The 20,665-nt window shown below is 40.6% G+C and overlaps 1 protein-coding gene across 3 annotated transcripts in view; it reads right to left on the reverse strand.

The window, feature by feature from the left end:
• TTC39B (tetratricopeptide repeat domain 39B) overlaps positions 1–20,665 on the reverse strand; it is a 187,324-nt gene that overhangs the window by 76,746 nt on the left and 89,913 nt on the right. For 2 of the 3 annotated variants that reach the window (XM_007061690.4, XM_037901991.2), the window contains exon 2: positions 19,862–19,896. Coding sequence is in view for 1 of the 3 variants with exons in the window: in XM_037901991.2 (XP_037757919.1) it covers positions 19,862–19,896 (35 nt within the window). In the remaining 2 variants the exon portion in view is untranslated. Of the gene's footprint in view, positions 1–3,066; positions 3,165–19,861; positions 19,897–20,665 lie in introns of those variants that run through there. The other variant, XM_043546842.1, reaches the window with a different exon arrangement.

Raw genomic sequence — 20,665 nt, forward strand, 5'->3', positions numbered from 1 at the left:
AATTATTTTGGTAATTATTTCAAAATATCTGTCAACAAGTATGTCTATAACAATACAGACACACAAAAAATTTGCCCATGAACAGAGAGTTAAAGAAACCCTTAAAGAAACAGTTCCTGTTTCTCTACCCCCTTCCCCACAGAGCCCAGCTGTTGGCCAGATACTCACACCCCCGCTCCGCAGAGGCCAACTGTGGAGCCTCCCCCGGCCCAGAAACTCACCCCCACACCCCCTGCAATGACCAGCCCAGACGCTCTTCCTCCCCCAAACCCCCAGCCCACACACTTGCATCCCCTACCTCCCAGGCCAGCTGCGGGGCCAGCTATAGGCCAGCTGCGGGGCCTCTTCAGCCCAGACGCTCACACCCGCTACCCTCCCAGAGCCCAGGGTTCCAGAGGCAGAAACAGTCTGATGCTGGGTCCCGGGCTTGCACGGAGTTTCCTATGCGCTGCTGCCTCCTTCTTTCAGGGCATGCTGGAAACTGCAGCTGCTGGGAACCCTCCAGTTCCCTCCCCCTCCCTCACCCTTGTCTTCTATTTGTGAGCTGTGCCCTGCTGGGTCCAGCAGCCCATAATGGTGGACAGCAGCACGACAGCCCATTTCTGTGGGGAAGAAAATAAATTCTGCATGTAGGACATTAATTTCTGCAACATTCTGTGTTGCTCAGAATTCCCCCAGGAGTAAGACTCTCTGCAAAGTAGGGGAGTATCAGTAGCCTCATTTTAGAGATAGCAAACTGAGGCACAGAGAGACAAGTGATAAGGTCACACAGGAAGTCAGTGACAGAGGTGGGAATTAAACCCAGGTCTCCCGAATGCCTTAACAAGAATAACCTCCTTCAGGAGAGAAACTAACATCACAAGATAATCAGAATCCCCCAGCATTCTGGAAACTGGAAGATAGCTGTCTGAGCAAAATGGAAGTGCTGTAGCACTTTGGTTGCTGATTGGCTGGAGAGGAGCTCAGTGAGCCAACAATGAAGTCATTCTATCAGTCAGGGTGCTAAAACTGTTAAATGAGACTATCATCACTTTCTTCAGAAGTCAAGTGCAAAAAGTCTGATAGGCTTAGTACTAAACATGCACAGTAAGCAGGATCCAAAATTTTCCCTTAATGAATCAGCCATATAGTGAGAAAAATCAAAACATGACAAGTATATGGATAACTATTTACTTATGTAAAACACCACATGCATATTTCATCCCTGGTGTAAGTCAATGGAAGTTATGGAGTAATTTTACTGAAGTCAATTCACTTACATCAGGGATGAATTTGGCTCATTATCTTTAATTCAATGGTACAGCTAGAAGTAACATCAGGCATTTCAGGGCTTCATATTTAGTAGCTAAATTCAGATTAGCAGTACTTAAAAATGACCCACTATTCAAGAGAAGAAAATAAAATAAAAACCATGACAGGTGTTTATCTGCAGGTGGGAGAAAAATCTGTTTTACACTGCTGGAAACTAATGAAAATGCTAGCATGAAAAACCTGTCAGGATGCATGATAGTCCAGTACAAAATAACAGAAGGCTACTGTTATCAGGTTTGTTTGGTAATCAGAAAGGTCAGTAATTTGATTTATTAAAATATCTGCAAAAAGAAAAGGAGACTTTTCTTAGAGACTAACAAATTTATTTGAGCATAAGCTTTCATGAGCTACAGCTCACTAAAGCTGTAGCTCACGAAAGCTTATGCTCAAATAAATTTGTTAGTCTCTAAGGTGCCACAAGTCCTCCTTTTCTTTTTGCGCTGTAGCTCATGAAAGATTATGCTCAAATAAATTTGTTAGTCTCTAAGGTGCCACAAGTCCTCCTTTTCTTTTTGCGGACACAGACTAACACGGCTGCTACTCTGAAACCTGTCGTTAAAATATCTGTGTCCAGTAGTGTTAATCAGTCTTTACAGTTTAAAAAATACCAAACATATAATTTAATATAAGAATTTCCATAATCCTAAAGGCTGAGGTCCAGATTTTTATATCCTCACTTACACATAGAGATACCTTACTCCATGCGTAGTCAGACTGAAATCAAGGTTAGGTGCTACTCAGTGTAAGAAAGCGTATCAGAATCTGGCGAAGAGCAATGAGCAATCCCAAATTACTGCCTAATCTTTTCACATATATAACACAAATTTGTTAATATGTACTTTACAGAAAGAGTTTGCATAAATAAAAGATGGCTACTGAAAAGCAATGAAGTTGAAAACAGAAATCCTTCTAAAATAAAGTTAAACTACAGTTTAAACTGTACATAGTTAAAAATCTGGTAGTTCACTGATAAAGTTCTAACAAAATAAAGCACAATTCATTTTAAAATTTCTCTAGGAAAAAAAATCCAATCATCCAGCACGTAGGACAGCAAATAAGGCCAGATGTTTATGGTACTATGACTGCGTCACACAGATGCTGGCTCTAATCCAAACATACAATTAGGACTGAGTGGTCCTACTGCTAAAACCATTTTTCTTAACTTCACAACAATTTATTGGGATGTGTTAGACTGAGAGCTGATATATTTAATGTTGCAGATCTTAGATTACTGAGCAGCCTCTAAAATCTAAAAATATTCTACATAAGGTTTAGTCATTTGAAATACATTGTTATAGTTAAGCCAAACATATATAGTAGTAGAAATGGTTAAATGATAACAGCTGCCAGGACAGGGAAAAATATCAGCAAATGCAATAAGCCACCATAACACTGATGATATCTTTATCTTGCCAATTTCAAAAGGAGCATCCCAAAATGCACACCTTGCAGTATTCTGCAACCTACAGCATTCTAGCTGATTAATCATTGACATCAGCAGGGAAACTCATATTCACTAGAAGTAATGTTCACCACTGCTAAGTACGGAGGAAAAACAATTACTTCATAAATCATTCTGAATACATTTTCCCCCTTTGAATGTACAGTCAGCATGTAGAACAAACTCCATCTAAGCTATAGATGTTTTCAATAGAGTACATTTCTACAAAGGCAGGTTTCCCCAGATAAACATCCACAAATATGATTACTGCAATCATGATTTCCGGGATTACTATACGGAGTCAATGTACTTACAGGATGAAATCAGCAGATAACTTCAGGTGAATAAATGTAGTCCTCCCAATGCAAGGATAAGTCTCTCTTTTCTACCAGACAGAAAAGCTAGCAAATAGCTAGCAAAAAAGCACAGAGAATATTCAATTTTCTCTGTTTTATTTCTCGGTACCCATGAGGTTCTCATTAATTAGTTATCAAGCAAAAGAAAAAAAAAGATAAAGTTCACAAGACAGCAGCTGGCATCACAGGAGCTCTCCATATCAGAATTTAAAAGAAATGTCAATTAGAGTGGCAGCAGCTACAGTCAATGCTAGTTGCTGATGCCTCTGCAGGAAGAGGATGCTGGGAGATTTTCCCAATCTGTACTGCAGCCTAATTCTAATCCATCACTGCCTAACTGCAAGGAGAAAATGGAAACAAGAGAAATACAAAAGGATTTACATTTAAAGGGACCAAAAAAAAAGTTACCTCAGTGTTTCTCACTTGAACAACTAGGTACCTTAAAAAGTGATCTTAAAAAACACATTAAAAAGGTTTCCTTAAAAAAAGAACTAGACAAAAAGGAAGTACACCAATGCAAAAGCAGTCTGCATTTGCTTTTAGTAAAATGTACAAGACAGCTTGTAGCAATTTACAGTTTGACTAACAGTAACAGGCTTCATATTTTATTTTGCCCTATTCTACATGGCCCTAAAACAAAAAAAATCACTCTGAGGTTATAAACTGTTAAATAAAATATACAGTATATATTACTCTGAATTTTTCTCAAAAATCTGATGTGATGATAACAACTCCTCCTCATATGGCCAAAAACTAAAGACAAAAACAAAACAACAAACCAATAGCACACACAGAGACGGGTAAAATATACTAGATCAGACATCATTACTGATGTCCTAACAAGGTCAATGAAAGACAGTAGCAGTCAGCAGCAAGAAAACCAGAAAAGAACAAAAAACAAAACAAAAAACCTGCAGCTCTTTGGGAGCTCACCTCAAGAGGCTGGTTCCCTGTCAGAGCAGACCAGTACCAGCTGAAAAAAACCCTCTGAAATCTCTCCAGTTGGGTTGAGTGTGGCTAATCCTGCACACACACTGAAGACCACTACTCTTGTGACAGGTGAATAACTTTGGAACTTTCTTCAAAAGAATCATTCTTAGGGCATGGTGGAAGGCACAGGACCCTCCTCCAACCAAATTCCTGCCAATAAGGGAGGAAAGACTGCTTTCTCATGGAAAGGCTAAATCCCAGAGACCAATTCACTTCTTAACTACTGCTCTTGCCAGATAGGGGCTTTGGTGCTCTCTCTCTCTTTCTTGCAAAGACTATTTCTTTGAAAAAGGAGAACGCGCCACAGAGCTCTCCCCCATGTAGTAATATGATTCTCGCAGTGAAGGCAAAAAAAAAAAAATCTAACAGATTAACATAATTCTCAGCAACTGTCTTCAAGGACAATGCCAGTTTAGAAAAAAAAGTGCGCTCCAACTTTAGACAATACACTATTGTGGAAGGGTTGGCCTCTGGGGTGTTCCCTTGCAGCCCAACATGGCACTACTCATCCTATCCTGGGTTTCTGAAGGCGACCACCACCTCTAGCAAAGTCTGGCGCTGGAGAGCCTTAGCTTTCTGGCTAAGACACTCTCCAGTTCATTCCTTCCAGGGTATCAAAGTCCCAAAACGCAAGAAAAAAAAAAAAAAAGAGGGTTGTCTGACAAGCCTTCAGCAGGACCTTGCCCTTTCCTTCAAGGCCTGTCTTCAAATAAATGGTCAGCCAGGCAGTCTCCCGACACTCAGTTTTTCCATCCACCGGGAGGCCGACCAAGCTAACAAGCTGTCTCAGGTTCCTGGCTGCAACCACTTTTAGCTCTATGAAAGAAGCCTGGAGGTCTCCTCTCCTTCTGGATCAGCCACCAAGCAATCTAACTACTCTCTCCACTCCTGACACCTACTGCAGATAAACTGGGGTGGGTTGATTGGGCCCACAAGCCCTTGTTAACCCACTCTTGCTCAGCAGGGGATTTGTCTAAGCCATCACACAACCTCCCACTCAGGATCATGCCTGGGGTACTAGTCGATCAGCTCCCATCTCAGGAGGAAAAAAACAGGTACCACTGCATGAACCATGGGTTGGTGTCCTTCATGGTGCTCAGCCACTACAGGGCATGATCCATGACCAGGGTAAACACATTCCGAAGAAGGGAGTATCAGAGCACATCTACAGCCCTTTTGCCACCAAGCCTTTTTTCGAAACCAAATACACTATCTCTCAGGGGAACAGTTTTCAGCTAAGGTGGAGGACTGGGTGCTCCCTCCATTGACAAACTATGATGAGACAGCTCCCAATCAGAGTTTAGAGGCAGCAGTTTGGAGGATAAATTCTTTGGTGAAGTATGGGCTGTACAGAATAGGTTCCCCACATAGTTGGGACTTAAGAGTCTGGAAGGATTTTTCACAGGCCCTCATCCAGTGAACCTTTCTAGAGCCTCTGTCCTTAAGCAGATCCATGAGTGGCTGGAATGAAAGATAACCATGGTACAAATCTACAATAGTATTCTGCTAGCCCCAGGAATGTTGTACCTGTTTTTTCAAGGTTGGGGCAAGGCAGGCTCTCAAGGCCTGGACCTTATCCACAAGTGATCAAAACTTGGCCTTTCACCAACACAGGCACCTCATCCCATGCTTGCTTAAGCAGCACTTTTTAGGGATTGCTGTTAATCCAGCATCTTCTAAGAACTGGAGGATGGCAGCTACCTGTTTCAGGTGGTCCTACCAACCCCAATCATAAATAACTACATCATCCAGGGAGGCCATGGCATAATGGCCCAGGGGATGGAGGACCCAGTCCGTCAGCCATTGAAAAGTCACAGAGGGCCCATGAAAACAGCATGGTTCAGCACTGATACAGTCTGTAGGGAGTGGCAAAAGCTGGTTTTTTCCACTGGGTCTCCAATGTGATATGCCAATATCCCTTTGTAAGATCCAGCACGAGATGGTCCCCAACAGATACAGATCTTGTAGAGGGCGTCTGGATATCTGCAGCCCTAGCTCTGGTTCGGGAGAATATGCAGCAATGAACAAAGCTCTGGTGACTTCTATGGCTTTAAGAAATTAACATGATACATTTGTTAGTTTTCTTCTTGGTAAATTGCCTAATCTTGTAATTTACCAGTCCTACTTGGTATGTAATTTCATGGGGCTCACTGTCAGACCAAAAGTTTGGACTCCATTTGAGAGAGTAATATGAGCACCTGATCTGCAGGGTTAAACACTCAGCAGTGGGCCCCTTTGTTATATGCATGCTGCTGGGCCCACTGGGCATTAAGAAGATTTTCCCTTATGCATGTGCCTGAGGCTTTGAGCCTTTCTTTAAGGGTAGGCACATACTGTACAACATTTTAGTCTCAGAGACCCTATAAGTAGTAGTAGTAGTTCTGTAGTACCTAGGAGCCCCATCAAGAACCAGGGCCCCACTGTACTAGGAGCTGTACAAATACGGAACAAAAAGACAGTCCCTTTTCTTTCCACATCCTCTGCACTAGGATTAAAATCCGGCACAGTTGCTTCAAGAGTTCAAAAGGGGAGAGGCCTATGGATGACTGGGATACCTCCTACACCACAAATGGCCTGAGTGTGGTTTGTCTACAACATCACAACTACAGACCAGTATTTCCCAAAAGTGTGAAAAGTGCCCAAATGGTGGGACACAAAGTACAAGCCAAGGGACATGGACAGATCTCCAAATCATTCCCCCTAGTCTCAGCTTTCATTTTTTAAAGAGATTGACTAACTGTTATGGCTGCAAAGAAAACTTCAAAACATAAAGTGAGGGCATGGCTACACTAGAGCTCTCTAAGGCTATGTCTGTACTATGGACCTTACAGCAGCACAGCTGTACCACTGCAACTGTGCCATTGTAAGGTCTTCTGTGTAGAGCTCTCCCGCTGGCATAATTAAACCACCCCTAACGAGCGGTGGTAGCTATGTTGGCAGGAGAGCGTCTCCCTCCAGCATAGCACTGTCCACCCCAGCGCTTTTATCGGTGAAACTTTTGTCAGTCAGGCATGTGGCTTTTTCACAGCCCTGACTGACAAAAGTTTTACCGACAAAAGTGCTAGTGTAGACAGAGCCTACAGTAGCCACTCTAAGATGATGGGAGAGATAGGACATAACACTGTCCATACCAGCATTTATGTTGGTGTGATTTTTGTCACTCTGGGGGATGGTTTATTCACACCCCTGAGCAACATAAATTATGCAGACAAACTGCAGTGTAGACATAGCCTGAGTATCACCAATGCTCTTTGAGTTTGCAGAGAGTCAGCCAGACACTATAGCTCTGAGGTGTGAACTTCCTCATTCATTTCAGTGGGTGCTAACTTTAATGCCAATGACAATATTTTAAAAGTAAATAATTATTTTGCTGTTCAAAACACATAAGAAGAGAGAGAACATAGCTATAAAGGTCTACACAAACATTTCCCGAAGTGGTGGAGGACTCATTGGAAAAAGTCAGAGGCCAGGTAGAGCAGTGTGTAAAATGTATAAATTAAGGCACGTAAGCCTTTAACATATGGCAGGGCTATGCAGAGAAGGGGGAATGAGCAACTGGTTTCATCTTCCTGAAGAGGGCACTCAGCTTTTAAAAGTTTGGGGAAAGCATCTATAGACAATCTCGGGAATATTTCCTTACAATAGTTTCCTAATCTTGCCTTCAGAGCCAAGTCAACTACTTACCAAAAGCCGTTAATAATTTGCTATTTTAAAATCAAGATTGGACTTTTTTTAAAAGTTAACTTTGCTCTGCTTCAAAAGGAATTATTTTGGGGAAGTTCTATGGCCTGTGTTATACAGGAGGTCAGACTAGTTGATCAAAATGGTCCCTCTGGCCTTAGCAGCTAGAAGCCAGACAACTGACTTGATTCTACAATCCTTATATCTGAAAATGTAGAAAAACATCCAAAAATATTTAATAAATTTCAATTGGTATTCTATTGTTTAACAGTGCAATTAATCGCAATTAATTTTTGAGTTAATCGCATGAGTTAACTGCAATTAATCAACAGCCCTAAATATTATGTATCATTTTCCCCAAAACAACAGTCTCCAGGCCCAAACTGAGCCACTTCACCATTTCCCTGACTAACTGGCTCCTCAGACTGACCGATTGCAGGGCCATTCAGCACCTAGTCCAGTGGTTCTCAAACTTTTGTATTGGTGACCCCTTTCACATAGCAAGCCTCTGAGTGTGATACCCCCTAATCAATTTAAAACACTTTTTTATATATTTAACACCATTATAAATGCTGGAGGTAAAGTGGGGTTTGGGGTGGAGGCTGACAGCTTGCAACCCCCCAGGTAATAACCTCACAACCCCCAGAGGGGTCCCGACCGCCAGTTTGAGAACCTCTGATTAGTCCCTGTGCAAATGCATTGATGCACTGTTTGGAAGTGATAAGTGAAGGCTTCTTTAGACTGCTGATGGTGATCTGACTCACTGCAGTACACAATGCAGCCATCTGCTGTCAGCTGCTTTACACTACAATCCAGGGTCTCCAGTCAACCACAGCCCTGCTTGCTAGCTCAGATTTGATTCTTCTCCAGTCAAGCAACCAGCAAAGGAAGCATGGGACCACTATGAGCGGACACAGACAGGTGAAGCCTCCTGAGCTCCCTGGACCTGCAACAGGCAGTGGGTAATGAGGAAGTTTTGTTGAGTAACTGAGTCTGCTCCACTCCAGAAACTAGCAGCAACTTGCCAACCTTCCATGCTTCTTCTCTGGCCAGAAGCCCAACCTGCCACTCCAATCCAATCCAAGTCAGAAAAGAGACTCCCTCAGACAGGAATCTTGGTGGTGAGAAGCCAGAAATGCAAGATGGAATTGCTGGGTAAAACCAAGAGTGGAAGTCTGGCAAGAGCAGCTGGGGAAAACAAGAATGATTTGGGAAGGAGTAATCTAATGTTTTGAGGAAGGGGAGAAACTAAGGGCTTGTCTACACTTACAATGATGCAGCTGCACCGCTGTAGTGCTCTAGTGAAGAAACTATCTATGCTGATAGGAAGGTTTCTCCTCTAGGGAGAGGCAGTAGCTACGTCAACAGAAGCCCTCCCGTTGATATAGCGCTGTCTACACCTGGAATTAGATCACTATAACTACATCGCTCAGGGGTGTGGAGTGACGTAGTTATACGGATATAAATTCCTAGTACAGACCAAGCCTGACTCTATTTTAGGAGAAATAGGGGAAAGAGAACTTGGTTCATAAAGATATTCCTGAAGAGCTTTTTTATTAACCTTTAGATCCCTCCGTATTGCAGCAATTGCCAGGTGTTTAAAAAATACTAGTAAGGGAGGTATGCCTCCAGAACCTTCTTACAAAGGCCTTATACACTCTGCAAACACATCTGGACCACCTACCCTTGACTCATTTTCCATCTCTTCCCCAATTACTAAAAATTACTCCATTCTGAGACCGCTCCCATGAAATGCTGAGGATTTCCTGCAAAGTAATTAATTATCGGAACTTTGATTTGATTGGAAATTGTACTTTATTAACTATGAGGAAACATGATTTCCGTCCAAAAAGAAAGGAATGTCACCAGGACAAAGAAGAATTAAATCCTCTTAATCTTCCTCTTCTGAGGCACCTTTAATGCTGCACAAATAGATTTTTATATTTTTTTTTGCTAAGATCAACAGTGAAATTGTTGACAATTTAAATGTTAATACTGGCTATTTTTATATTTTAGAGAGAACACCATAACAAGATAAGGAAAATTCAATTTACTGAGGTGTGACATCCTCTTTCAGTGTGCCTCCAGATTCTAGAAGTTTAACTCTGCATTGGTTTGCCCTTTTCATAATTAAAATTCCAGTCTCTGCCCCAACAAGAAAAGACAGGCCTAGCTAAAATCCAGAGGTAACAAAACATCCATCAGCTCTTTCTCCTCTGTGGTACTCCAGAGCAGATGGGGAGGAATGAGTTCAAGAGGAGTAACTTAGGAGAAGTGAAAGGGCAGGGAAAGGAGAGCCTACCCAAACACCTTCTGCTCCCTATAGGTCTCCCAGTTTGCTGAATCTTTCCTGAAATAAAAAATCTTTTATAGCCTATTTCCCGTAGGTCAAATTATTGCTCCTCATTCACCCCTCTGGACTACTTCTCACAGAATTCAAAGGTTTGAAGTGGTAAGGTCCATACCAGACATGCTGGGCTCAACATATGCCCAAAGGACCTAGCACCCTCTTTCAAGAAATTTAAGATGGGAAAAAAAGGAAATAAAAAGTTAATTAAAGGAAAAACTGAAACACCAAGAGAAACAGAAAGGCAGATGGTAGGAGAAATGAAAACAGGGAAGTGAATTAAAGAATTAATAAGAAAAGAAAACTCAGGAGACATAGCAAGTAAAGATATCTGTTTAGAAAGTTCAGTGTCAAAATATTACAATGAAACACACACTAACGTTTGATTTAAAATTCAGAAGATAAAATAGTGGAAGGAGAAGCTAGAGACATCTAGTTTTGGAATGGAGATGAGCACAGGAGCTCCATATTCTTAGGCACAAGGAAAGGGGGACCCGCTTTGATATTTTTAAAATTTAGCCATCTAGTAGTGGTATTTGGCATGTTTGATGTACATCTCTGATGGAAGTTAACAAATGTAGTCGGTGCTTTGGTGCACATTTAAAAAAAAAAAAGGCAACAAAAACAGAGACAGACCAAAGTTAAATGGCAGATAAGTTAATACTTGTGTGAGTGTCTAAACCTCTCTCCTCAAAGATCTTCATCTTCCAACATTCAGGAAATTGCATGGGGTATTTTGATATTTTCCAGGGAAGATCCCCCAGGCATATATAGTTTTTACTCCAAAACAGACTCTTCATATTGATCAAGTTTAAATAAAACCTGTTATATAAAAGGTGCTCCCCATTGCAAAGGATGAACAAAGCTCCTCACTTGCACATGCACAAGTACTTTGTTATGTCTGATTGTGAGCATGTCTCAATGTATGCAGTCCTTTCAGATGCATTTCTTCTCTTGGGGTATGTCTATACTACACGCCGGATCAGCGGGCAGCAATCGATCCAGCGGGGGTTGATTTATCGCGTCTCCCATCGACTCCTGTACTCCACCGCCGCGAGAGGTGCACGCAGAGTTGACGTGGGAGCAGCAGCAGTCGACTCACCGTAGTGAAGACACAGTGGTGAGTAGGTTTAAGTACGTCAACTTCAGCTACGTTATTCACGTAGCTGAAGTTGCATAACTTAGATCGATCCCCAACCCCAGTGCAGACCAGGCCTTGAACTGGTTTTTTCCCCTTGTGGCAGCCTGACACCACAAAATGATACTATGCTGAATAAAAACATAGGCCCTATCGAAGTTTGGATTGTGAACTCTGGGATTATAAAACTTTGTTCTGTGTGTTTCTGCACATTTCACCGTTATTTTACAGAAGCCGCACACACACACTATTTTTAAATAGGTACCTATTTTAGGGGCAAGTTTATAGCCAAAATATAGGAAAATTTTATGGCTGTCAAGCAATTAAAAAAATTAAGCATGATTAATCGCACTGTTAAACAATAGAATACCATTTATTTAAATATTTTTGGATATTTTCTTCGTTTTCAAATATATTGATTTCTTTTACAACACAAAATACAACGTGTAAAGTGCCCATTTTATATTTATTTTTGATCACAAGTATTTGCATTGTAAAAACCAAAAGAAATAGTATTTTTCAATTCACCTCATACAAGTACTGTAGTGCAATCTCTTTGTTGTGAAAGTGCAATTTACAAATGTCAAAATTTTTTTTGTTACATAACTGCACTCAAAAACAAAACAATGTAAAACTTCAGAGCCTACAAGGTCACTCAGTCCTACTTCAGCCAATCGTTCAAACAAGCTTGTTTACATTTGCAGGAGATAATGCTGCCCGCTTCTTGTTTACAATGTCACCTGAAAGTGAGAACAGGCATCCACATGGCATTGTTGTAGCCAGTGTCGCAAGATATTTACGTGCCAGATGCGCTAAAGATTCATATGTCCTTCATTCTTCAACTACCGTTCCAGGGGACAAATGTCCATGCTGATGGACATGTTCTACTCAATAACAATCCAAAGCAGCTTTCTTTTTTGGTGGTTTGGGTTCTGTAGTTTCCACATCAGAGTGTTGCTTTTAAGACTTCTGAGAGCATGCTCCACACCTCATGCCTCTCAGATTTTGGAAGGTACTTCAGATTCTTAAACCTTGGATTGAGTGCTGTAGCTATCTTTAGAAATCTCACATTGGTACCTTTGTGTTTTGTCAAATCTGCAGTGAAAGTGTTCTTAAAATGAACAACATGTGCTGAGTTATCATCCAAGACTGCTATAATATGAAATATGTGGCAGCATGCGGGTAAAACAGAGCAGGGGACATACAATTCTCCCCTAAGGATTTCAATCACAAATTTAATTAACAGATTTTTTTAAATGAGCATCATCAGCATGTCCTCTAGAATGATGGCCGAAGCATGAAGGGGTTTGCGCATGTTTAGCATATCTGGCATGTAAATACCATGCTACAAAAAGCCAGCTACAAAAGTGCCATGCAAATGCCTGTTTTCACTTTCTGGTGACACTGTAATTAAGAAGAGGGCAGCATTATCTCTGTAAATGTAAACTTGTTTGTCTTAGCGATTGGCTGAACAAGTAGGACTGAGTGGCCTTGTAGGCTCTGAAGTTGTACATTATTTCGTTTTTGAGTGCAGTTATGTAACAAAAAAAAAATTCTACATTTGTAAATTGCTCTTTCACGACAAAGAGATTGCACTACAATATTTGTATGAGGTGAATTGAAAAATACCATTTATTTTGTTTACAATTTATATGCAAATATTTAGATTAAAAATAGTATACACTTTGATTTCAGTTACAATACAATATATATGAAAATGTAGAAAAACATCCAAAATATTTAATAAATTTCAATTGGTATTCTATTGTTCAACAGTGCGATTAAAACTGCAATTATCACGATTAATTTTTTCAGTTAATTGCTTGTGTTAACTGCGATTAATCGACAGCCCTAAAAATTTTTCTTAGTAGATGAAGCAACAAGCATATCTTTTGTGCAATTGTTCTTTTAAAAAAAAAAAAATGCAGAAAGCTCAAATGGTATAACTTCAGACATAAATAACGCCAGCTTAAATTGTTTATTTTTCGAATTGTTTAACTTGGTTCCTCTTTTAGGATTCATGAGCCAAACATGGTTTCTCTGAATTGGACAAAAGTCCAAGCCAGCTGTCATTTTCTAATGTGCTTATTTAGTTAGATATCACTTCCTTTTAAAACTTTACTTATAAACTTGACTTTCATGGACTTGTAGTGTTTTAGAATGTCTTTTTAATGATTGATTTTCTACTTGACCGTGAACAGTCCAGGTACCAAACATAAGAAAAAGCTTAAACTGCTTACAGGTATGCTTGACAATCTACTTTTGCAGCACCCCCTGGGAAAGTTTGAGGATTCCCCCTCCCAGCAGGCATGGACTTTCCTAAGTATCTTAGACAAGACCTGTATTTAGGGTCTTCCCCGTCCCCCTCATCTCCAGCTGCTTCCCAGTGCTTTACCCACTGACAGATAAACACAAGTGCAGGTATAACTGAAACATTAACCACACTTCTGAGATTACAAGGATAACCTTCTAACTTCTTTAAACACTTCTGGCCTTTAATCTATTACTCCAGTAATACCGTTCAGAGCAGCTTTGGTAGGATCACGGATTAGTAATATCCAGCTTTGGGTGGGGAAAGGAGAGACAAAAGAGGGACAATAACTGATACCAGTAAATTATGTTTCTCCCTACTGGCACCTCTAAAATTAAGAGCCACTGACAAATTTAAGAATTCTTTTCAAAATCCTTTACTAAAATTCATATCATTTTAAGTCTTCCTTTCCCACTTTTTCCTTTCTGATCATTGTTTCAGATAATTTAAAAACTAAACCACCCTACATTTTTGACATTCAACTATGCCACAACCCACTGTTTCATATCACAAATTGCTATAGAAAACTAATGATTAGGGAACTTTCTCTATGGGCATGGCTTATTTCTGAGAGGTTGGATTCTAGACATGCATGCTACTGTACTTCCTCCCAAAGACAATCTAAAGGTAATCTACAGGGTATTTTTATGGCCATACGTTTAGGTGAAACTGAGGGAATGGTACATAGGATGAGAGACAGATAATATTACTATAATTAAAGAGAATTCTGTACAAGCTCCTAAAGGAGGAGGACTGGGGGGTGAGGGGTGGAAGGGAGAATCAAGGCCAGCTGTATGTGCTAGTCTATATCAGGCTTTGGCACAAATTTGGGTGGGACCATGAGATTTGACTTTTCCGCAATTTTTAATTTAATCTAATTTTCATAATAATTAAAAAACAAGAGCTTCCAAGTTTCCAGAAAAAATTCATTTGAATCTGGGAGGAAAAGACATGGATCTCTAACTGCCCTGGAGAAAGGGGAAAAAAGTTTGTCAATGATTCAAGAACTGTTCAGCTCAAGGAAAAGCGAAGATGATGGCAAAGCATATGAATGAGGGTCAAAACTGCAGATGTTAAAGGTTAATTTTACTAGATAATGAAAACATAGAAGATAGACTAGGTTTTCATAAAGTTATAAGAAAAGTGAAGCAGTAATATAGACATAAGGTAAATGTGTTTCATCCTTTTATTTCAGTCCTTTGTCTGAATTATGTCTATTTACATTGAGATTTCTTTGAGATAGAGGACAATATTATGTTTGTACAGCACTCATTATGTTTTTGGAAAATATTAAGTGCAAAGATCTTAAACTGTCAATGGCTAAATGTACTGTGGAAAAAGACATTGGAAAAAGACAAAAAACTGCACCGTATGGGGCAGAGACTTAACTGCATGGAGTCACAAGCAGGGAGTTGTCTTCTTCTGTGTGGAAAAGGGTTGGGAAGAAGTAATCTGTAATGTCCTGAGCTCATGCTGAATTTAGTAACAGTCAGAGGTTTGAATTTTCGAAGAAAAAGGAAGATTAAACTCCAGTCACAAGTGAGTAACTGGTCATCTTTGCAGTTACACTCTTGGAACATGGTGACTCTTGATAGTTGTGTTTACAACAAGTGAAGTTGTGATGATTAGGATCACATACATGCCCCTTTTCAAATTTGAACATTTGAGTCCTCCTGGCTATATAAGGAAATGTGTCGGTCTTTCCACTCAAAGTAACAAGAAATGAGCTTGATGCAAGAGTCACTTAGAGAAATTCTATGACTTGAGTTATGCAGGAGGGTCAGACTATGATGATCATAATGGTCCCTTCTGGTTTTAAAATATATCTAGAGAGCTGTATAATGACAGTCCCTTAAAATGCCTATGAAGGAGACATTTCGGGCATGCCATAAACACAGCTTTATGTCTGACTGACTAAACCTTTCACCCCTGTGGTACTGACCATCTATAAAAGATCCTTATACAAGAATCTGGATACAGAATCTATTTAATCCATTTAGCCAATCTGAACAGAGATTGGCTTCCCCTTGGACTTGTCCTCAAACACCACAGCGAGCCCTGGAGATTTAGGGAAGGATTTTACCCTCTTAGATAACTTATCACCCATTTAGCATCTAACATGTGCAACCTGGTTTCTCCTAGTAAGCTCTGACGTTTAGTGAATAATGCCAGATAAAGAGGAACTTGTTTTGTTGGAAACCCTCCTGATAGAAACTAGTGGTGCGGGCACCAAGGCAGTTTATCCTAACAGAACACTGTATATGCAGGATAAACCACCAGGGCTGATCTCACTCATTCTCTTCAGGCTTGCACACCTGAGAAAGTTGCACCAGTATAATTTTAATCAGCTTTTAAACTGATCTAGTTAAACTGACTAAAACTAGGTGCAAAAGACTGTGTGGACACTTATTTTGATATGAGTGTCTCATAGAAGTTTAGTTAAACCTGTTCCTAAATGACTTAGGCCTGGTCTACACTAGGTGGGGGGATCGATCTAAGTTACACAACTTCAGTTACGTGAATAATATAGCCGAAGTCGATGTACTTAGACCTACTCACGTGGTGTCTTCACTGCTGCTGCTGCTCCCCCGTCGACTCTGCCTGTGCCTCTCGCAGCGGTGGAGTACAGGAGTCGACAGGAGAGTGCTCGGGGATCGATCTATCAAGTCTAGACTAGACGCGATAAATCAATCCCTGCTAAATTGATCGCTGCCCGCTGATCCGGTGGGTAGTATAGACATACCCTTAAACTAAACCAAAATAAGACATTCTTATTCTGAAATAAGAGTGTCCATGCAGCTTTTTCCACCAGTTTAACAAGATCAGTTTAAAATTTATATTTTAAGTTATACCAGTGCAAATTCCTCATGTAGAGAAGCCCTTACTGCATGTTATGACCACCAGTGACAGTTGAGGAACTGGATACCTAGGAAACATTTCTCAGAGACACACACACAATAGCTCAAAGGATGCCCCTACTAATCTTAATATTAGGTTTAGTTGTTAGGAAGGGAGAGGCTCTAGTACATGTGAGTAGACATATCATTCATTGAAAGAATCTTTTACAGTTAGTATATTCAAAAACTAAGCACTTATGTTCTATACAGAAGATGATATGCATGTATGGCTTCCAAATGATTCCTTAATGACCCAGAATTTCAAATATTTCCTGTGCGCTACTTGATCATGTTGCAGTTCTTTGCATTCCAGGTCAAGAGTCTTGACTCAGTCCTATAGATTGAGGAATGATGAATTCCAAAGTCACCATATGGAGCCTAAAACTTGCATAAAATTCACATGCAAATTGGCATGAAAATCTTCTCTTTTTGGCTACTGGAAATATCAGCAATAAAATCAGTTTTTCATAAGAGGGCCCCTTAAAAAGGGATGAGAAGAGAGAGAGGACTGGCAGCAGCACGAAAGTGAACTGTTTAACTGTTCCACTATTTCAGGCAAACCACAGTTCCAAATTCCTTCTACTCCATGACACAAAGAGTCTCAAGAATGACTATCCCTACAGGGCAAAGGGAAAGAATGACAATCCCTACAGGGTGAAGAGAAAGAACAGCAGCGTTCCATTAGATTAAGAGAATGGTCCCCTTTGGTGCCCCATCAAATTTCTGTTTGAAAGCTGAAATCAAAGATAGTACTAGGGAAGCTGAGACTGAAGACTTAAGCAAACACTTCCTTTGTCAGCGGGGCTTTTGGGTACAACTGGTATTAGACAGATAAATGCATCCAGAGTGTCTGAAGGACTTCTCATCCTGGAAGACGGATTATAGAAGGATCTTGAACCTCTCTACCATGAATTGGAGATCATCTTGCTGAATGGATCCAGGCTCACCTCCTCTCTCAAATTCTCCAAAAGGTAGCTGAACAAATGAAAGAGCCTGCCCCAGGCACAGAACTTATATCTACCCACAATTGCCTTGAAGTTGTCTAAGCAGAGAGCAAGTTGCCAATGAGTATGCCTTCAGCTCAGATGACCCCATTTATTTTTATTGCTCTATTGTCCATAAACTGAACAGAATAGCTTCCATCTTTTATCTTTATCGGCCATGGTCAATGCTGATAGAGAACCCAGAAAAGGGTAGCTATTCAAATACTCAGTCTCCTGCCACAGCTGTCAATATAATCAATTGGCTCTGAATCCTAGCAGGAAGAGGACATAGTACACCACTAATAATTTTCAGGGTCTAGCAGACATTCATCCATGGACCACTCTCCCATTCTGCCTCACCTCCAACACATTGTAGAGCTTATGGGCTCTCTCATGTATGGTTGACATGATGATATTTAAGGCCTATACAAAATTCACCTACCAGTTGGAATGGTCTGAAATAGTCTAGTAATGATAGCAAGATAGCAGTAATGGTGTCACTGGTAAAAAACAGATAGCTTCCACAGCCCTGCGATAATGAAACATCCTGATACTCATTTGTGCCAATAGCTGGTTCTGTAAGACAGGCCTTGAAGATTAGCATGTTAGACCCAGATGCTCAGTGGTATTTAGGATCCTTTGAGGATCTGGACCTTAGTCTGTAATTCAATTAATGCTTAGGATGTGTCTGTGTCATATGCCATTCATTTGGTTGGTAAAATGAACCTGAAGAAAAAAAAATCCAAGATTACTTGCTATAAATCATGTGACAGGAGTGCCACCTGAAACTCCAACTTTTGCAGCATTCTCTTATGCGGTATCAAACTCTAGTTCCACAGCTACACCAACAGTTTTTAAACACTGTCTCCTGTGGGATCAGTAACTTATCTGGTGTAGAAGTTCTCTAAACTGAAGAGCGGACGTCTCACATATGAGGCCTGTCAATGGATTTATGAACTTGAATCATGAGCCTGGATCCTCTCACTGAGTCTTTGATGTTGAGGAAGCTGCAGTAACATTGGTCTGAGCATCCTTCAGTCCTGCTTGAATGCCAAGAAACACAAGAGGCTGTGGATCTGGATGTGAACTGTAGTTAAATGGGACACCAAGTTTGAGGAATGACAGTGTGGACAACTGCTTAATTCTGTGCATGTCTGTTCACTTAGAAGACAATGGTGGGGCCAGTCAGTGAGTTCAGTACAACAGTTACTCAAACTGCATTCTCCTAAGCTAGTAAATAGTAGCTCTTCCTCCTTGGTTCTGAGTAGTGCAGCCTTATCTATCACTCCTCCCCATTTTTGCTTCAGAAGGCATTATACTCTTCTCAGAGAACTCAGACCCATGAAGGATGGGATCAGAGGCTCATCCTGTGAGCTCTCAGATTTGTGCATTGCCTAACAAAGTTGGCTTTAGGATTAAGGCACCTGCCCAGTTCAGGTCTGATTCTCCTGAAACCATGGATACAGACTTCCATGATTGGTATCAGAATTTAAGAGCTTTACCGTCTTAAGTCTCTTCTCCAGTGTAAAGGTGGCCTCTGCACTGCCCCAGTCCTCATCCCTTTCTGCAATGGATTGTTCCCCCAGTATAACTTAGGGCAGCCTTAAGACTGGGCTAGGTCATGCTTCTTCCACCACTCCAGCTTCACCGTCTACACTAGTAGCAGGGCTGGAGGGTGGTATAGAGGCCATAACTCCAGCTCTTTAGCACTGGAACTTCCACCTACAGTCCTCTCAGGGATGGCTATGCCAGAATCCGTTGACAGTGCAGCTGCATAGTAAGAGAGATCATCAAATGTGCTATTGCAACACTATTTAATACAGCAACAAGAAATGTTAACTCTTATGTAGTTCCCATACAGTTGGAGGGGAACTGATCACTTTTCTTTATGTGCAATCTTGTGCCACTATTGCATGTAACCCCACTTCCATCAATGCATGGAGAGGGTAAGTCTGCACACAGTCATGCATGGGTGGAACAATCCCCGCTCAAGGTCTTTTGCTTGGCCAAATATGATAAACAAAAGATAGGGCCTGAAAGTAATTTCCATCAAAAGACTATCTAATGGTAACTTTTCTACTGTTCATACTGCACCTCTTCATGAGATTCTCCAGAGCTGTCAGTATGGCACTGAACTACTTTGCCAACAAATATGAAAATTATAAAGGAGGAATGTAAGGAAACACCAAATGCTTTATAATCACACATACACCAAGGCTGAGGCATCCTTTAAGAGCATCATTGGTTTTGGAAATATAAATGGTCACTATACATGTGTAAAAGTGAACAATAGCTGATTTTACCAACACACAGAAATGTGTGGTGCATATTAGGCAACAATAATTTAGCACTCTGTATGACTCTATATTTAAAAATGGAAAATATAAATAGTAAAATTGCACTTACACTGGGATGCTTTCAAAGGCATCTTCAAAGTTTTCCTGCAAAAAAATAAGCCAAGAATGACTTTTCAATAAATAGCAAGGGTGTGTGTGTGTTGTTTTTTAATGAAGTGATGCCAAAAAGCCACACAGCTACAGAATCAGATTGATTTTATTCTACCACTAGAGAAATAACTCACAATTGGGTATTTATTAGTAAGCTACTGGTGCATGCTTTGGTTACAACTTTAGCCTATTAACCAACACCCTACCATAGTTTATTGCCATTAGAATATGGAGTTGAACTAGTGAGACCTCCCATTTTCATCACACCCCACAAGCAGAGCTGTCCTTTCAGCTGAAGTTTATGGTCCAGTGGTCACCTTAGGCTCACACCTTCTACTATAAAAACTATACTTGGGATAAATAATATATTTAAGATAATAACTATAAAAGCTTCACTGGAAATACTTAATAGAAAATTGGAGCTAAAAGTGGCCTACGGGGCAACTGGATTCGTTAACTAGTGAAGAGGCAATTTAAAACTTGTACTCTCCCCATCAGTCTTTTCTCCGTTCTTTCCCACAGTCACTTCCTCCTCCTCTTCCCCAGTCCTTTAAATCAAGCAATCATAGAAACGTAGGACTGGAAAGGACCTCAGTAGGTCATCCAGTCTAGTCCCCTATATTCAAGTCAGGACTATGTAATAATTAGACCATGACGGACAGGTGTTTGTCTAACCTGTTCTTAAAAACCTCCAATGATGGAGGTCCCACAACCTCACTTGGCAATTTGCTCTAGTGCTTAACGACCTTGACAGTTAGGAGCC

Source organism: Chelonia mydas, chromosome 5 (genome assembly GCF_015237465.2).
Source record: "Chelonia mydas isolate rCheMyd1 chromosome 5, rCheMyd1.pri.v2, whole genome shotgun sequence".
Classification (NCBI taxonomy): Eukaryota; Metazoa; Chordata; order Testudines; family Cheloniidae; genus Chelonia; species Chelonia mydas.